The 15,180-nt window shown below is 38.4% G+C and overlaps 1 protein-coding gene across 3 annotated transcripts in view; it reads right to left on the reverse strand.

The window, feature by feature from the left end:
• The window catches only part of USP22 (ubiquitin specific peptidase 22), a 111,751-nt gene that overhangs the window by 22,807 nt on the left and 73,764 nt on the right, over window positions 1-15,180 (reverse strand). For all 3 annotated transcript variants that reach the window (XM_074919391.1, XM_074919389.1, XM_074919392.1), the window contains one exon: window positions 4,520-4,689. In XM_074919391.1, the coding sequence (XP_074775492.1) occupies window positions 4,520-4,689 (170 nt within the window). The remainder of the gene's footprint in view (window positions 1-4,519; window positions 4,690-15,180) is intronic.

Consider the following 15,180-nt stretch of genomic DNA (forward strand, 5'->3'; position numbering starts at 1 on the left):
AAGCATTCATCCCATCTCTGTCATTTCCTTGTTGCTGGGAAGAGCAGCCTATCAGAGCTGTTCCAATCCACAAAAAGGAAGAAAGTCCATGTAAAGTCTTATTCAATCACTATTATACAAACCTTTTCATTAAAGTGTGCAAATACAAACAATGATGTATTTCCAGGTCACCTTTAAAATACTTCAATGGCACAATCCTTCCAAACATAATTTAATACAATTTTTATTTAAATTTCTTTTCAATTCAGCAGTATCAGTTGTTTGTGTTGGAGAGAACTAGGTTCAAGCAATTTGAAAATGCTTGGTAATACACTGCTAATTGCTGTTCCAGGAAAAATAAAAAAAAAAAAAAAAAGAAAAAACCACCAAACTAGGATTCGAAGCCTCCATTCTTACACACAACTCAAGTAACAGTAACTTTATTTTTTTGCACTTAAAACACTTGCTCTTGGATCCTAAAAAGGAAGAATCTATAGGGGATTATAGGATTCTAGGCTTTGTATTTTGCATCATCATTACAGATACCAGTCAGGTTTAACAAAACAAACATCACCACCACACACATCTGTACTACTTTCTCCTCCTCTTGCCAAAAATACATGCACAGAAGTTTTCCAATTATGTGAACAGATACATTTGATCTATCCTGCATAAGAATCAACTAAACAGTCTCCAAGCTTTGTAATCAAGAATTTATAGGCATAAATCCTGTACCAGGCTCTAGTCCAATTTGAGAAGCTAAAACCCCCTCTTAGAAACTGGTTCTCAATTAAAACATTCTGAAAGTTTACCATGGATAAAGGGAGTGGGTAATATGTGCCTTTCAGAGTAAGAGAACATGTACCAGAGGTTTCCCACTAAACAGCAATGGTTCAAGGAGTCAGAAAAAACATTTTGCTTGCACTCTATATTCTATACTTATTTCATGGAAAAGATTTTACTAAATTGGCACAAACTGTTTTCCACGACAAAATGCAAGGCCTCTGACCATGTGAAGAGCCTTAACTACTTTTTCCTCTTGTACCTTTGTTGTAACTTATTTTATACGTAAGCCATTTCAACAGTGTACCATCTTAAGATACATAAGACGTAAATCATCTCTTTTTGCTTTTTGTCCTCACTTCTCAGCTCTCCACATAGTTGTACTATGCACCTTGATAAGCTCCTGAGGATGAGTAACGATGGGAATAAAGAAGGCTTTATTCTTCACATCTCTGAGTGGAGGCACTGCTATTCTGCTATATTCCCAGGTATTCTTGCTATTCCAGTCACAGAGTACACAGAGATACAGATCTGGTAATTCTACCAACCTGAATGGTCATTCTGTAAAGGATTTAGATAAACCTTAGGGTGTGGACCATCTTGAAATTAATTTTCATTGGCGAAGCAAAACTAAAACACAAATACCAGTAGGTAAAAAGTAGTGCACAAACCCTTTCAGCCAAAAGGCTCAATGAACGGATTCTGTGTGTTCTATCTTCCCTCCATCCAGTTTCACCACTATCTGTTATTCCCAAATCCTTTTCATTCCTTTTCTTATGCAGTGTAATTCATGTCATGATTCTATTGAGAAATAGGTTTCAAGTAGCACAAATGAGAATGTTAATTGATGCAGTCAGATATTTTTAAAACAAACAGAAATCAATGCTTGGCATATTTGCAAGAAAACCTACCAGGAAAAAAAACTCAGTTCTGAGAACCATCTGATACTTGTTACTCACCACCAACCTACTTCAAGGTGGAAGAACTTTGTAGCTTCCTATTTATCACAGAGAAATCACACAACCTACATAACTAAACGATCTTAAGCAAGACAAAAAAAGGGATAAGTATTTTCTGTTTAAGGAGCAAAATAGCAAAACTTGCTTATTTATATTAAGTTTCATTTAATATTCAAAATGTCTCTTTTTCTCCCGAAGAGTTCTTACTGGCTTGCATTCACTAGCTCCCCTGGCATTCCATTTGCCTAAGATCACAACTTCAGAAAAGAAGGGTGGAGGGGAGATGAAGTTAACCCTTGCCCTGATCATTTGTCACTGGGTAAAATGCCTTGGGATAACTACATCAGTTAATCCCGGTGGGAAAGCTACATAAAAACAAGACAGAACCTGAACCAAAGTTTCCCCAGTAATTCAATTACAAAGGAATTCTTAACCGTAGCACTAACATCTCCACTAGTTAGCCTTCCCTCATTCAGACCTCATTGCCAGCAAAGACAGCATAGGAATCTTCCTCATAGCCACTGCATATAGTTGGGACATAAAAGATAACCAGTCTGCTCCAAAAATGCAAGATTTTGGTTTTAATTCTGAATGTAGAGAAATTAAAACTCACTGGGAAACAGAATTTTACACTGAGTGCTGACAGAGCTATAAATATAACATGGTATTTACTGCTTGCAAGTTAAAATATACTGAGTTGGTTACAGACAGTACAGTTTTGCTTCTGGAGGACTAAGCTCTAGTTTTAGTTCAAGGTGGTCGAGACTTTTTGTTGTCCTCCCACAGCACATAGCTGCAGTATTTCAACATGACATAGGAACAGAGACTACTGTAACTGCTATCTTCCCAGTCTGTATCACAGATACAGCTCCTCCCTCATTCATATATCCTCATGTCGCAGAACATTAATTATTAGAACTAATGCAAGCACAAGCATGAATTTTGATTGGGGAAAATGAAGGCTGATATACCCAAAGTTGTATGTGAAATTAAATTTGATTACAATTGAAACTAATACGAATGCTGTGTTTCAGCCCCATTTTGGATAATAGCCTGTTCTTTGTTACATGCTTGTACACAGTCTAGCAAAAGGCATCCTAGACCATCAACAGGGCTCCACATACAAGAACGGAAATAAAAATAATTACCTAGACAGTCTTGAACTTTCCTCCAGCCCCTCAATCTGTAATATAATACTCATTTTCCCTTTCCCAAGGGATTTTTTAAAAAATGCATGTGTGTAAACAGAATGTGGTGATATTCATTGGAATGAGACTTTATACCACAATTTGATGAAAGGATGGCCAGATTATAATTGTACCTGCTTTTTAAATATATAGGTTTCTATATTAACAGCATACAGAAACTGGTATTTCTATACCATGACTAATTTTTTGTATCTAGGCAGACTGGTATTTCTCCATTTAACTGAACATCTGGTTTCAATAATCCTGCAGCTGCTACCTATTGGTATGCCTGTCTTTTGTTTTTACCTCCTTTCTTGACAGACTCAGGAATAATTCAAAAATAAATCAAAAAATAAGAAGTATAACATACAACTAATGACTGATAAGCAGCATGAAAGGTTGCAAATTCATATGGGTGCTGAGTATGAGCAGAAAACAACTTTGTACTGGAATAGCTAAGGGGGACTTTACCTTCCATGTATGTTTAACTTGCCTACAATGACCAAAAAGAATCATCTCTGGTGAGAATGGCACAGAAATAAAATCAAATTGAAAAAAAACCACAAGATAAAAGTAAAGCTATTTTAGGTTGGCCTCAGTTTGAGCGAACTTCCATGACAGCATGTACACAAAAGACATGCTCTGTGTACAGACATCTCCAGCTATCTTAAATGCTCTATGACAGTATGTACTATAGCTTTTTTTTGGGGGGGGGGGGGGGGGGGTGTTGATGGTGGTTAGTGTTTTTTCCTTACCAAGAGAGCAGATCTATCACTGAGGGAAACACACAGAACTGGATTTATTTGTGGTTTGTTTTTTTTTTTTTTTAAAAAGACTCATCTTAGAAGCCTGTGTCTAGTGGTAGTCCTTACTTTACTGATGTGGAACTAAGATAGTTAATGAAGCTCTTTGATTATTTATTAAGAAAAAAACGGTGCCTGTGTCATACAGCACAGACTAGACCTACAGTGAAAGATACATTGCAAAGCCAGTTACCTGAGTGAGAAAGGGAAAGAAGAGCTTGTACATAGAAGGTACAAACTGTACCAAAACGTTCACTTTTCTACATCCTTCCGGCCATTAATGGATTTCCACATAAGAGATGGTAGCAAAGATGTTTCTCCTTGTTAGAAAGCACTGAATAAAGATCCTTAAAATATTTATACAGACCTACATAATCCAGGGCCTTAAATCACAAGGCTGTATACTATTGCTTTATTCTCACTCCCATTATCACCTAAAGAGTCTGTGACATATTTTCCAGTTACAACTTGCACCTTTAATTAAAGCACACATTCAGCTTTTAAGACTAAAGACTTGCAGATCAGTCTCAGAAGAGCAGGCAGCACTGTAATTATTTCCGATACCAGCTTTGCCTAAACAAGGGTGACTTAAGAAGAGGACTTAAAAGGCCAATAATTTCCTTTTCAGCAGTTGGTTATTTTTGAGAGTAGGGTCTCACTTAATCTTTACTGCTTTGCTTTGCCACACCTTGAGGGGAAACATAATTTGCATTCCCTTTATATCTGCAAATAGCACACAATCCCTTTTGGGCTAAGAAAGAGGCAGCTTCTGTGGAAAGGCAATGTGGTTGTGGCAGGCAACACTCACCTCCTGAAAAAGCGTAGACATTTCACAGACCAGACATGAGCTGGGGCTTTGCATTTCACATTTGTGCCTGTCGGAGAGGAAGAAATCTCGCAGCAGTGGAGTGTGGGTAAGTGCCTGGACAATACAGTTCATAAAACATGTGTTCCCAAGATTGATTAGCCCTCGTAGACCTATAAAGACAGAAGGGGGAGGGGATGCATAAGCATTATCAAGTTAACAAAATGGTATATTTGCATTTTTATATAGTTTTCACAATATTGCCAGAGATTTACTGTATATGCACAGCTCCAAGTACACAGCTTTATACTGTTTTAGGTACGCTATTGGTTTTGATGTACTGAAGTCACAAGCTGCCACAAGCTTTCTGAACTACACTAGGATTTTTTAAATTCTCAGAAAAAAGGAAACCTCAAAGTACAGCAACACCAATAGCATTGTTTTGCAATGGCTGTTTTGCCACACTCACCAAAACATGCCCCCTCCCCAGGCTGATACCAAAGTGCAATGACAACAACTGGTAAGTCACTACAGTAAGAAACCAATACATTTAAATAAATCAATAAATAAGTTTTCAGATAGTTTAAAAGGCTTTCCCACATGCAGGTCACGAAGCCAGAATAAGGTTTTTGTATTGTTGTAATGCAACGATCATCTTTCTAAGACAAGAAGCAAAGGAAACAGCCCTGACAACACAGTCAGGCTGTGACATCCAATGCAGACTTAGCATTTTTTTTTTTGGTACAAAACCCGAGGTCCGAACAAAACCTTAAAGGAGAAACTCTGAACAATACTAGCTTCACACTTGTTTTAGCTAAGTTAAACATTAGTCTACAGTATACATCAAAAAATTCAACTTGGCATAAGAGGATTCATCACACCTTAAGTCAAACGTTCAGTAATGCCCAGAGACGATTTCTTGTGCTTGGAAACCAAGATGCTTAAAGGAAAGCTCTTTTGTTGCACAACAGAAGAGAGGTTAGGAGTGGGGAAAGCTTTTCAGTCATTTGCAAAGTCTAAGTGAGAAGAAAAACATGCTCAAATCCTTGAGTATTCTTCCAAAATGTTAACATAATACCACCATACAGGAGTGCTAAACGAGAAGAGCATCAGGTGGACAAGAATGCTTATTTTTAATCAAAAACTTAGTTTGAAACAAGATAAAAATGCACTGATAGATACAATTCTGGTACTAATTTAAAATTAACATAGTCCTCTTCTGCAATATAAATGGGATTACTACACAAACAGTGAACGAAAAAACAGGATTACTTGACAGAGAACGAAGAATTTCCTTGCCGTTCCATGGGAAAAAAAAGTATCAGCTGGCAATTCTGTGGTAATTAAAAATGGTGCAGTTCCCTTGCAGTACACCAGATAGTGCTCAAAGGGCTCTTTAGCATCTTTCAGCAGGAGGAGGTGTGGTCCAGTTGCTATGTTACCAGAGAGAAACGGCACTACATCAGCTTGAACTGCATACTGGGCTGTAGAGATGGACACAGAGTCCTCTTAAAAGTTGGTGGTTTTTTTTCCCCTCTACCTAATGCAACACCGTCCTTCCAACAGCTTCCTGTTGTTTCTGTTTACTCAAAGTGCAGGACAGAGTTTCTCATTATATTATAGTAACTTCTACTGGGCAGGAAGCTTACTGTGATTATTTGCTTTATTTTCATGCTGGGAGGCAACAAGTGTACGCACAACATTAGTGAAGTGTTAAATAGTTAATTTGTTGTAGCAGCTTGAAATACGGTGTGATGCTTCAAGTTTGTACACAATCCTATCTATTTCAATCCCCAGTCTACGTGTCTCTGCAAACAATATCACCACAGAAAGTGTTCATGCTGTGCAAGTGGAGAAATGTTCGGTCAGTCCCTCTTGCCTACCTCTCCCCTGTATTTTCCATTTAAAACTTACTGGTTTTATTTAAATCAGACTGTGCAAACAACAGCCCGTAAGGCTCCCTGGACATGCCTGAGATGCACCAGTGTATTCTGAGAAGCAGAAGAGTCTCCTTATTTCTCCTAGAAAACTCAGTCCCTCTGGTTAGCGTCAGAATTCAAAGTCAGCCTGCACAGCACAGAAGACTAGTGGAAAACTGGTAATACCTCTAGAAACTCGCCCTATCACTTTTTGATATCTAATTGAGCAATCACAAGTAAAAGCAAACACATAAAGGCAGCTTTTTGGAATCATTTATTAAGCATCATTTATTACATGCCTGTGGCTGGACCTCCTTTCCCTGTGACCACAAGAATCAAATCTTCCTCAAAGTTGCCACCAGAAGACTAGTTACAGGCATCAGAATCAGAAGGTTCTCTTGCTTTGCTCTACTTGCTTGGTCTCTTGGTGTCAGTTTTTCATGAGTCTAAACGGAGTGCTTCATATGCTATGACTTCACTTGAATGAACCGAGACAAAGTAACCTGCAAAACAGACAAGGCTGAAACGTGAATACTCCAAACCCTAATAAAAAAATCAGAAAATGGTGAATGTAGCAAGACATGAGAATTTACTTGGCTGAAAAGGGAAAAACATAAAGGAGCATACATCAATCTTATCCTCACGGGGGCAATGACTGCAGCTGCTATACTGCCTCTTAAACTGATGTTTGAAATGAAACAGGGATGATGCACTGAACTACAGCTAAGATACTGCGTAACTAATCGCAGCATCTTGGAAAACATAAAAACTTGATGTACGTAAACTAAAGAGCTGAAAACTCAGAACACCACATCCTCTTGTTCTTAACTTATGGGAAAAAATGAGTTTTGTGGGAAAGAAAAATAGCTAAAAATTAAAGCCTATACAGCATTCTGGTCAATAAAATACTAAGAATGTAAAAGACTTGGGTCTGCCACACCTATTCCCTCCCCACTAACAAAGCCTGGCAATATTTAATGGGAATACTCAGCATTGTGATGCGTGGGTTATAAATTAGCAGAAAAATACTGTGTCAAAATCTCAAATGCAGCAGTCCACTTTTGCTAGCATCAACAGTTGTCTCCACTAGCATCTAATCAGTGGACAGTATTTGTACAGAGTGGGCTAACTCTTTAAGGACTGCCAAATAGGATCCAACCTCTAGTAATAAAGGTGTGGTACTTCGCAGATCTCTGCTGTGCTTCATAATATTACCTTTATTTCTGTTTTTTATGAACTGCTTCTGAAATAAGCAACAGTAACGAGTGAGATACATATATATTCTATACACAGATTTGTGCTCTTGTGGTACGTATAGTTAGGAGAAAAGCACTGGTTTACTTCTGAACCTTGCTGATGTAAATGTAAATATTGTAATAAATTAATATTGCTATCACGACAAAATTGTCATGTAAAGAAGAAAACACCCTTTAAACATCATGTATGGTGTACGACCACTACTCTCATTCTGTCACATGCTGGGCAGGCAGGGTGTATGCAAAGAAGCAAGAAATCTACTTCTGCAATGCCTTGAACACAGGTAAATGCATCTGGGAAATTCTTTGTATATTTGGTCTCAAAACTAGGTTCTAAGCAGCTGGCTTACCTTTGTCAGCTTCAGTTCTTCAATCTTCTTTCAGTAACGGGTTTTGTTTTTTCAGATGCTCAGAGTAACAGATCTCCAATACTGGGTAGCAACACTTGTTGTGATGCAGGGAGATCTAGAACACTGGTTCTGCAAGTCCACCCACGCAGGTGAGATGAAAAGGCCAAAACAAGATAAGGAAATTCCACTTCTCTGTGAAATGCAACTGTATAGCTATTAGAGGTGGGGAAGCGGGAAATAAGAGGACCACACATGAATGATAAAAATACAGAAAAACCAGTCAGGTGCCTATTTCACTCTCCTGGAAGAGGTTCTGTTTTTCTCTAAAAGCTAGGCGTCATGCCGGGATAGGAAAGACAGCAAACAAACCAGTCTGCACAACTATTACCGCAAAGAAACCTGTGATTTATTTGAATGAAGGTTCTGGAAGCAAGAACATAGACCACTATATAATTCAACTTTGTGAGCCAATCAGGAAATCATTCAGATGCATTAAAGCATAGCCAGCTTGAGATCCTTTTTACATTAAACACAGGTTGGCAACACCTTAGAGCAATTTTTTGTCCTCTACTCCCAGCCCTCCCAGTTTCCCATCTGGTGTTGATGTTTCCCTGAAGCTCCATCAGACAGTATCAAAAGTCAGTGCAAGCTGAGGAAGTGCTCACTGAAATATTTAAAGAGAGTTCAACATAACCCTTGGAAACAAACAGTACAGCATGGCAATGAAAATTTCTAGAACAATTTGTGTTTTCATCCTATGTTTATACAACAGGAATTGCAACATCATTTAAGAACACCTTTTGGAAAATGTATTTCAAGGGAGAACTGCCCTACTTCTTAACACCTAAAACTAAAACCAAATTCTCTCTCAGTTCTCAAGTTTCAGGTGCAGACTATACCACAAATTACCAGAATGTATCTGTTACAAACACCAGCCCCAGCCAGGCCAATACGCTATTGTTCCATTTGCATGCCAGAAGCAGCACAGTTTTGCTAATGGGGTTACTTACAGCAATTGTTCTCAAAAGATAATCCCTTTTGAAATAATAATTTAAAAAATCCCTCATTTCAAAAAGCAGCAGTATGTAGATACACAAAATTACAAGTCTACACAGGAAAATGCATGACATTCTGTGAAACTATTTAACACGTGAGTTATCAAAAAAATATTTCACATCACTTCAGCTGAAGCATCCCTTCTCAGTGGCTGCAGGAAACCCACAGGTAACTGCAGGAGCAGGAACACTGAGCCAAATGTATGAGGAAAGTTTTTTTCAGAGGTTCTCACAGAACATTTTTTACAAACTTACCAATGACACACTCAGTTATTAAATTATTTTCACAACACTAAGAAAAAGCTACATCAACTTCTGCCACAGCTAAGTTAAATGAAAAAGTTTCAACCACACGATCTTAAAAACTAACTTAACAATTGAACATCTCTACCTCCAGCAGACACATGGCATGCAATCTACCATAAAAGAAAAAAATAATTGGGGGGGTGTCGGGAAAGAAAAAAGGTGTTTGAGCACAACCTGAATTTCCAAAAAAGTATAAGTTGCATTATTTAAATTCAAATAGTTTTATAGCTTCTTTTGTAAACTGTATTTCTTTACCTTTTTTTCTTCCTAATATTTTAATAGGAAAATTTTGACATAAAATTCTCAAAAGTGATCTTGAAGTTAGAACCTGAGTTCTGCCAGCCACATCTTGTATCTTAGAAATGGTGGGAAAAGTACAAGGCATACATACATACATAAGCATGAATTTATTCCTCCCATAACATGCCACCATATTTAGGTATTAGGTCTTCTTTATATTGCAGAAAAATATCAAGAGAGAAACTGGGGGTTTTGCTTGGTTGGTTTTTAAACCAAAAATAACATGGATCCCAAAGGGCTTTGATGAAGAACACAGAAGGATGGAAAACATTTCTGTGACCTGGGACATGGCTGAGCTGAAACACCCGTCAGCGACTATGCTGTAATGCTTTGCTAGGAGGAAGCCTGCAGCAACTGGGAGGGCTTTGCTACGAGCTTTGGTTCCAGTGCCTGTTAGAGAATTGTATATAGAACAGAATTGCATGAAATGTTTGGGGATTTCCCCATCCCCTTTTGCATAGATTTGAAGAGTTAAAAATGCCCCCAGAATATTCTGTTAGTTTTTAGGTCACATCAGCAGTACCACTTGAGGAACACGTAGTGAGTTTGAGAAAAGAATTTAAGCAAAAAGTTCTGCAAGTACAAACTTTGAAACATCTATAAAATTCAGAATATGGACAAAACCTACTAAAAATAACCCTGAAACAAATATGCTCTGCCTAGAAGCAAGTTAAAGGCAATATGCACAGAGCAATGGTTTTGCAGCAAGTTACATACTTGCACACAATTTGCTGTTGAATAGAAATGAAGGTGGTCTCATGAGTGCAGGTCTAAGACCATAGAGCCAGCAACAGCAACGCAGAAGTTTCAACTTTGTGGTGAGTCCCATAGACAGTCAGAGGCGGCCTTGCAGTCTTACTGCTGGCGAGAGGATACTTCAACAGACATAGACATCTGAACTGAGTTTGTTCAATAAGTCAGTAGTGATCTTTGTCAGATCTTTTTTTTAATGACACATTTTTGACACCACCTCCACCTCTTTTCCCCACCCCAAATCAGTTAATAGTGGGCCTGCCAAATACCCACAATAGGAGTAACCTACAGCAGTGCTGGTTGAAGTATCTTATGTTCAAGAAAAAGCCTGCACAATGGCAAAACTACTCGTCATTGCAAAAGATTTTCCAAAAAGGGTAAAAATTCAGGAGATACAAAACATAGGAGAAACTTGTTAAAGAAAATGCATAATGCTAAAATAATATGAACCACTCGAGATGCTCAGCAGTTATAAACTGCTGAGTTGCAAGCAAGAAAATAGACATTTGCAAGAGACTAAGCTTGAAAACACTGTGTATCCCTACACTGAACCTCTCTCAGTTTTATATAATCACCAAGCTACACAAAAAAAATCCCTCACTAAACAGGAATGGTACTAGGAAGGGAAAATGGTTACGTAGCTTTGGAAGACTAGATTAAAACAATTCACTTGAATGAATGAAAAAGATGTGGTGCGATCCAAATACATAAAAAAATAATAAATGAACTCCACAAATGTTCTAGAAGCTTCCCTAACAAGAGCAAACCCAGTAACATTAGAGAACACCACAAAGATGAGGAGACCACCCTCTCTGAGCGGTGCTGAGCAGCAAGATCAGGGACACTGATCTAAGGCTGCAGCTCCTCGGTGTCCTGACCCTCGCTCGTCTAGCAGGCTTATCACCCCGGCTTCCCACCAAACCCACCTTCCCGAGTTACCACAGGCTCTTCCTCACCAAATGCATCCTGCTCCGTCCTGCAGCTGAGCAGTACACAGCGGTTACAAACCAGACTGCTTAGTACCACCCTCTTCCTTGGTACTTAAGGATCCCCAGCAGGTAAGCTGGGGCAGCTGCTTGAGTAAGTGCTCTCCAAACTGACTCTCTGATTCAGACTGGCTAATCAGAGACTCTTTTTTAAACAGAGTATTTTTGACAAAAACAGTTAGCAAGGAATTACATGACAGATCAAAGAAATTAAGATGAACACTCAGGACAATAATCTTTCCTCTTTGGGTTACTGCTGAACCACGTGAAAATGTGCTGAAGTTCCGCATGTTTGTTTTTCTAACTTGGCTCCTTTTCTCCAGTTATTGAAGGTTGCTGGGTTAGTCATTGCTCATTTTGAATCATTATAAATCCCTTCTGAAACACACCACCTTTCTTGAGCTGCACCACTACCACCACCCACCCACCCACTCTCCCTGCCCCCTCAAGCTATTCAGTCACCAAGAGGCACAACCTGGAGAACTTCATTCACTCTTCTGCTCTGACTTTTAAGCGAAGCCTTTTAAAACACAAGTAAGAAGAGAGTTCTAGAGCTGCATTTCTTAACAATATGAAAAGAGATGTGATACATGTTTTCACTTTTTCTATGTATGTTATATATATTAATAAAATATTTTTCTGATATTATATTATGCCGTTATCTAAAAATACCTATTAAATATCGTGTATATATATGTGTGTACATCAAGATTCACAGGCCATGCTGAATCCTGAAGTTTTGGGAGGATGACAGAGTACATAGTATTTAGATAACAATTATAAAAATTTGGATTTCTTTTTCCCGCTTTAATTACAAACAAATAATTTCATGTGGCACTGACAGGAGTCAAACAAAAAGCCAGCCCTTTTCATCCAGAAGTCCTAACACACACACACATCCATTCTGGTACAGTTGGAAGACACATCCTTCAATTTAAATATTTGATTTGCGCACACATCATTTGGGGGAAACCGTAAATTAAGTCCATTCTGTAGAGTACTGAGATTAGAATAGAAAGTAAATTTTTCTGTATTTATTGCCACTGCTTACCCTACCCAAACACACAAGAATGAGGTGGTTTTTTTCCTTTACACATAATGACCTAATGTTGGCATGTGTCCCTACACCACCACCCCCACCCCCCCACCCCCCCCGGGAAACTAACATAAGAACCGAGGTGGATAAAAAAAACTAATTTAAAGCATGGAAGACACTGAAAACAGAACCAGTCAGTAGAAGACTATAAAAACCAACTCCTGTTAATAGGGAGAAAATAAATTATAGGACTATTTTAGATACACTGCATTATGCACTGCACTATAAACTACAAGTTTACCCACACCTACACAGACAGAAAGGCAATTACATCAGAAAAGGCTTTCTGGAAGGAAAAAAAAAAAAAGTATCTTAGGAAAAAGAAGTATTTGCATTCTAAATGAAAATCCATCTTTAACCTTCCAATTTCTGGCAAAAGGATTCTGGATCACTGCATTTTTTCCATTCCTACTGAAATAACAGATTGCTCAATAGAGAAAAGTTTGCTTATGTGTACAAAAGGAAACTGTCCTTGAGTTTGTTTCTAGCTGAAAATCCTGGAGTCTAGCTACAGAGGATGGAACACCAGAGGAGAGAACTATATGCCATGAATGGCACATGTATAGCAAAATCCTGAACTGTTGAAAGAAACAGAAAGTATTAAGTATTCTTCCTTGGATGTATCACTAGTAGACAAAGACAAGATGAATCACCCAAAGCCAGAAAGTTCTTTATTTAGGTATGTCACTGCTGTACAGAATAATTGGAATTCAATCTCATTACTGATCTGTTTACCTGTTAACGCAACTTTACCCTGAGACAAAGATGGGTTGGGTCAGACACAATTTGCTCTATAGCAGAGCAACTGATAACTTGAAAAAGCCCCAGGAAATATATCCCATGCACTGAATTCAAGCTGTGACCTTAACTAGATGCTCTGCCATTTACTTATTTTTCTTAAGGGTGGTCAAGGGTGGTTTTACTTTTAGAAAAGAGCGTCAATTCCCCACCTTTCAGATTACCAACTGGTTAAAAAAAACCCCCAGAACATGTCAGATCATATTTCCCACTTTTGCTGTCAGTAAGAAAAATCTCATGTTAAGTGTTATGACTTAAATGCAACACTTAAACACTCCCAAACTTCATTCAGGCTCACATGGCAACTTGAAGTCTCTTTTTCAGTAATTTCTGGCATATTTATGTGCAACTCGGCCATGCTGGAGTGACCTCAACTTCACAAGAGACTTTCCAGATTTATTCTTTTTTATGCTGTGTTAGGATTACCATTGAAAAGTCATTGGTTTTATTCTTTCTCCCTTAACACACCAAAACCCCCCTGAAAAGTTACCAACAGGTAACAACCTACCTACATTAAATTGTCAGGATATACGCGTGGCAATGTTTGTAGCAATCTGTTCAGCAGTAAAGTTGAACATATTTTCTAGCATGTCTACGAGGATGATCTAGTTCACCCATACCACAATATAAAAACAACAGCACTCGTTCTGTACAGGCAAGATTAAGTAGCCCAGACCAAGCAAATGTGGTTACATTCTTTATGCAACCAGATTTAGTGCCTCTGCACTGCATTCCCCAGTACTTCTTGGAAGGCTCATTACCTTGGGCACAGCGCCATGTGAACATGTTCATACTGTTTACAGACCCACGCTGACACTGTGCACATTCATGCTGCTCTGAGCCTAAGCTCAGTTTGCATTGACTTAGTGTGGATTGAGACACCAATAATGTTTTTCCAGCATTTAGTTTGTCCCCCACCCCTCTTAGTTAATGGGGAATTGATTGCACTCACTATTTTTATTCAATAGCTTTGGGGACATCACGTAATATATACTTAGAGAAAGGACAAACTACATCAAGATAGTGCAAATGTAATTGGAAGACAGAACAATAATTCAAGAGCAACTTGTTTAATGTGAGAAACTATCTGAAATCAATTAAATTCAATAAAGACAACTGTGAAGCAGGAAACAAGAAAAATTAAGTGGACAAACACAAAATAAGGAGCTACGGCTACAGCAACTCAACCTAAATGACTTAATACTGTGTCGCAGTTGTGAGACAAAGAGCATTTTGAAACTTAGCAGGAATATGAAAAGGCCTGGAAGGTAATTACTCTGCCCTGGTGACAGGGAAACCTCAGCTGTATGATGTCTAGAATTGAGCACCCATTTTAGAAACAGATCTATGCAAACTGAGAAAAAGCGAAGAACATGAGTGAAAATTTGCATGAAATTAATATTTGAGACTGGAGAAACAACTGAATAACCCACTGGTTGAGTTAATTAAAAAAGATAGTACTGATGTAGGAACAGCCAGGCTGACAATTTTCAAGTATGTTACAGGCCACTGCTAAAGAGGACTGTAATTAACTCTTGTGGCCTACCAAAGCTATAATAAAAAAAAAGACTGAGCTCACAAGAAGTTTAATTTAATTAGATATTTAAAATAATTCTCACACTTAGAAAACACTGCAACAAGGGATTTTGGGACTCCCAGTTGTTGGAGTGGTTCCAAAAGCAGCTCTGTCAGCCATCAGGAACAACCCAGTACACTGACCCTGACTCTGAAGAGGTGTGTAATGACCCCTCTCCACTTCTTCATCCCATGACTGTTCACACATCCAGATTAATACTACAGCATAATACAAAACACAGGAAACAGCTTTGACAGGGATGGGGAAGG

This window comes from Athene noctua, chromosome 15 (genome assembly GCF_965140245.1).
Source record: "Athene noctua chromosome 15, bAthNoc1.hap1.1, whole genome shotgun sequence".
Taxonomy (NCBI): Eukaryota; Metazoa; Chordata; class Aves; order Strigiformes; family Strigidae; genus Athene; species Athene noctua.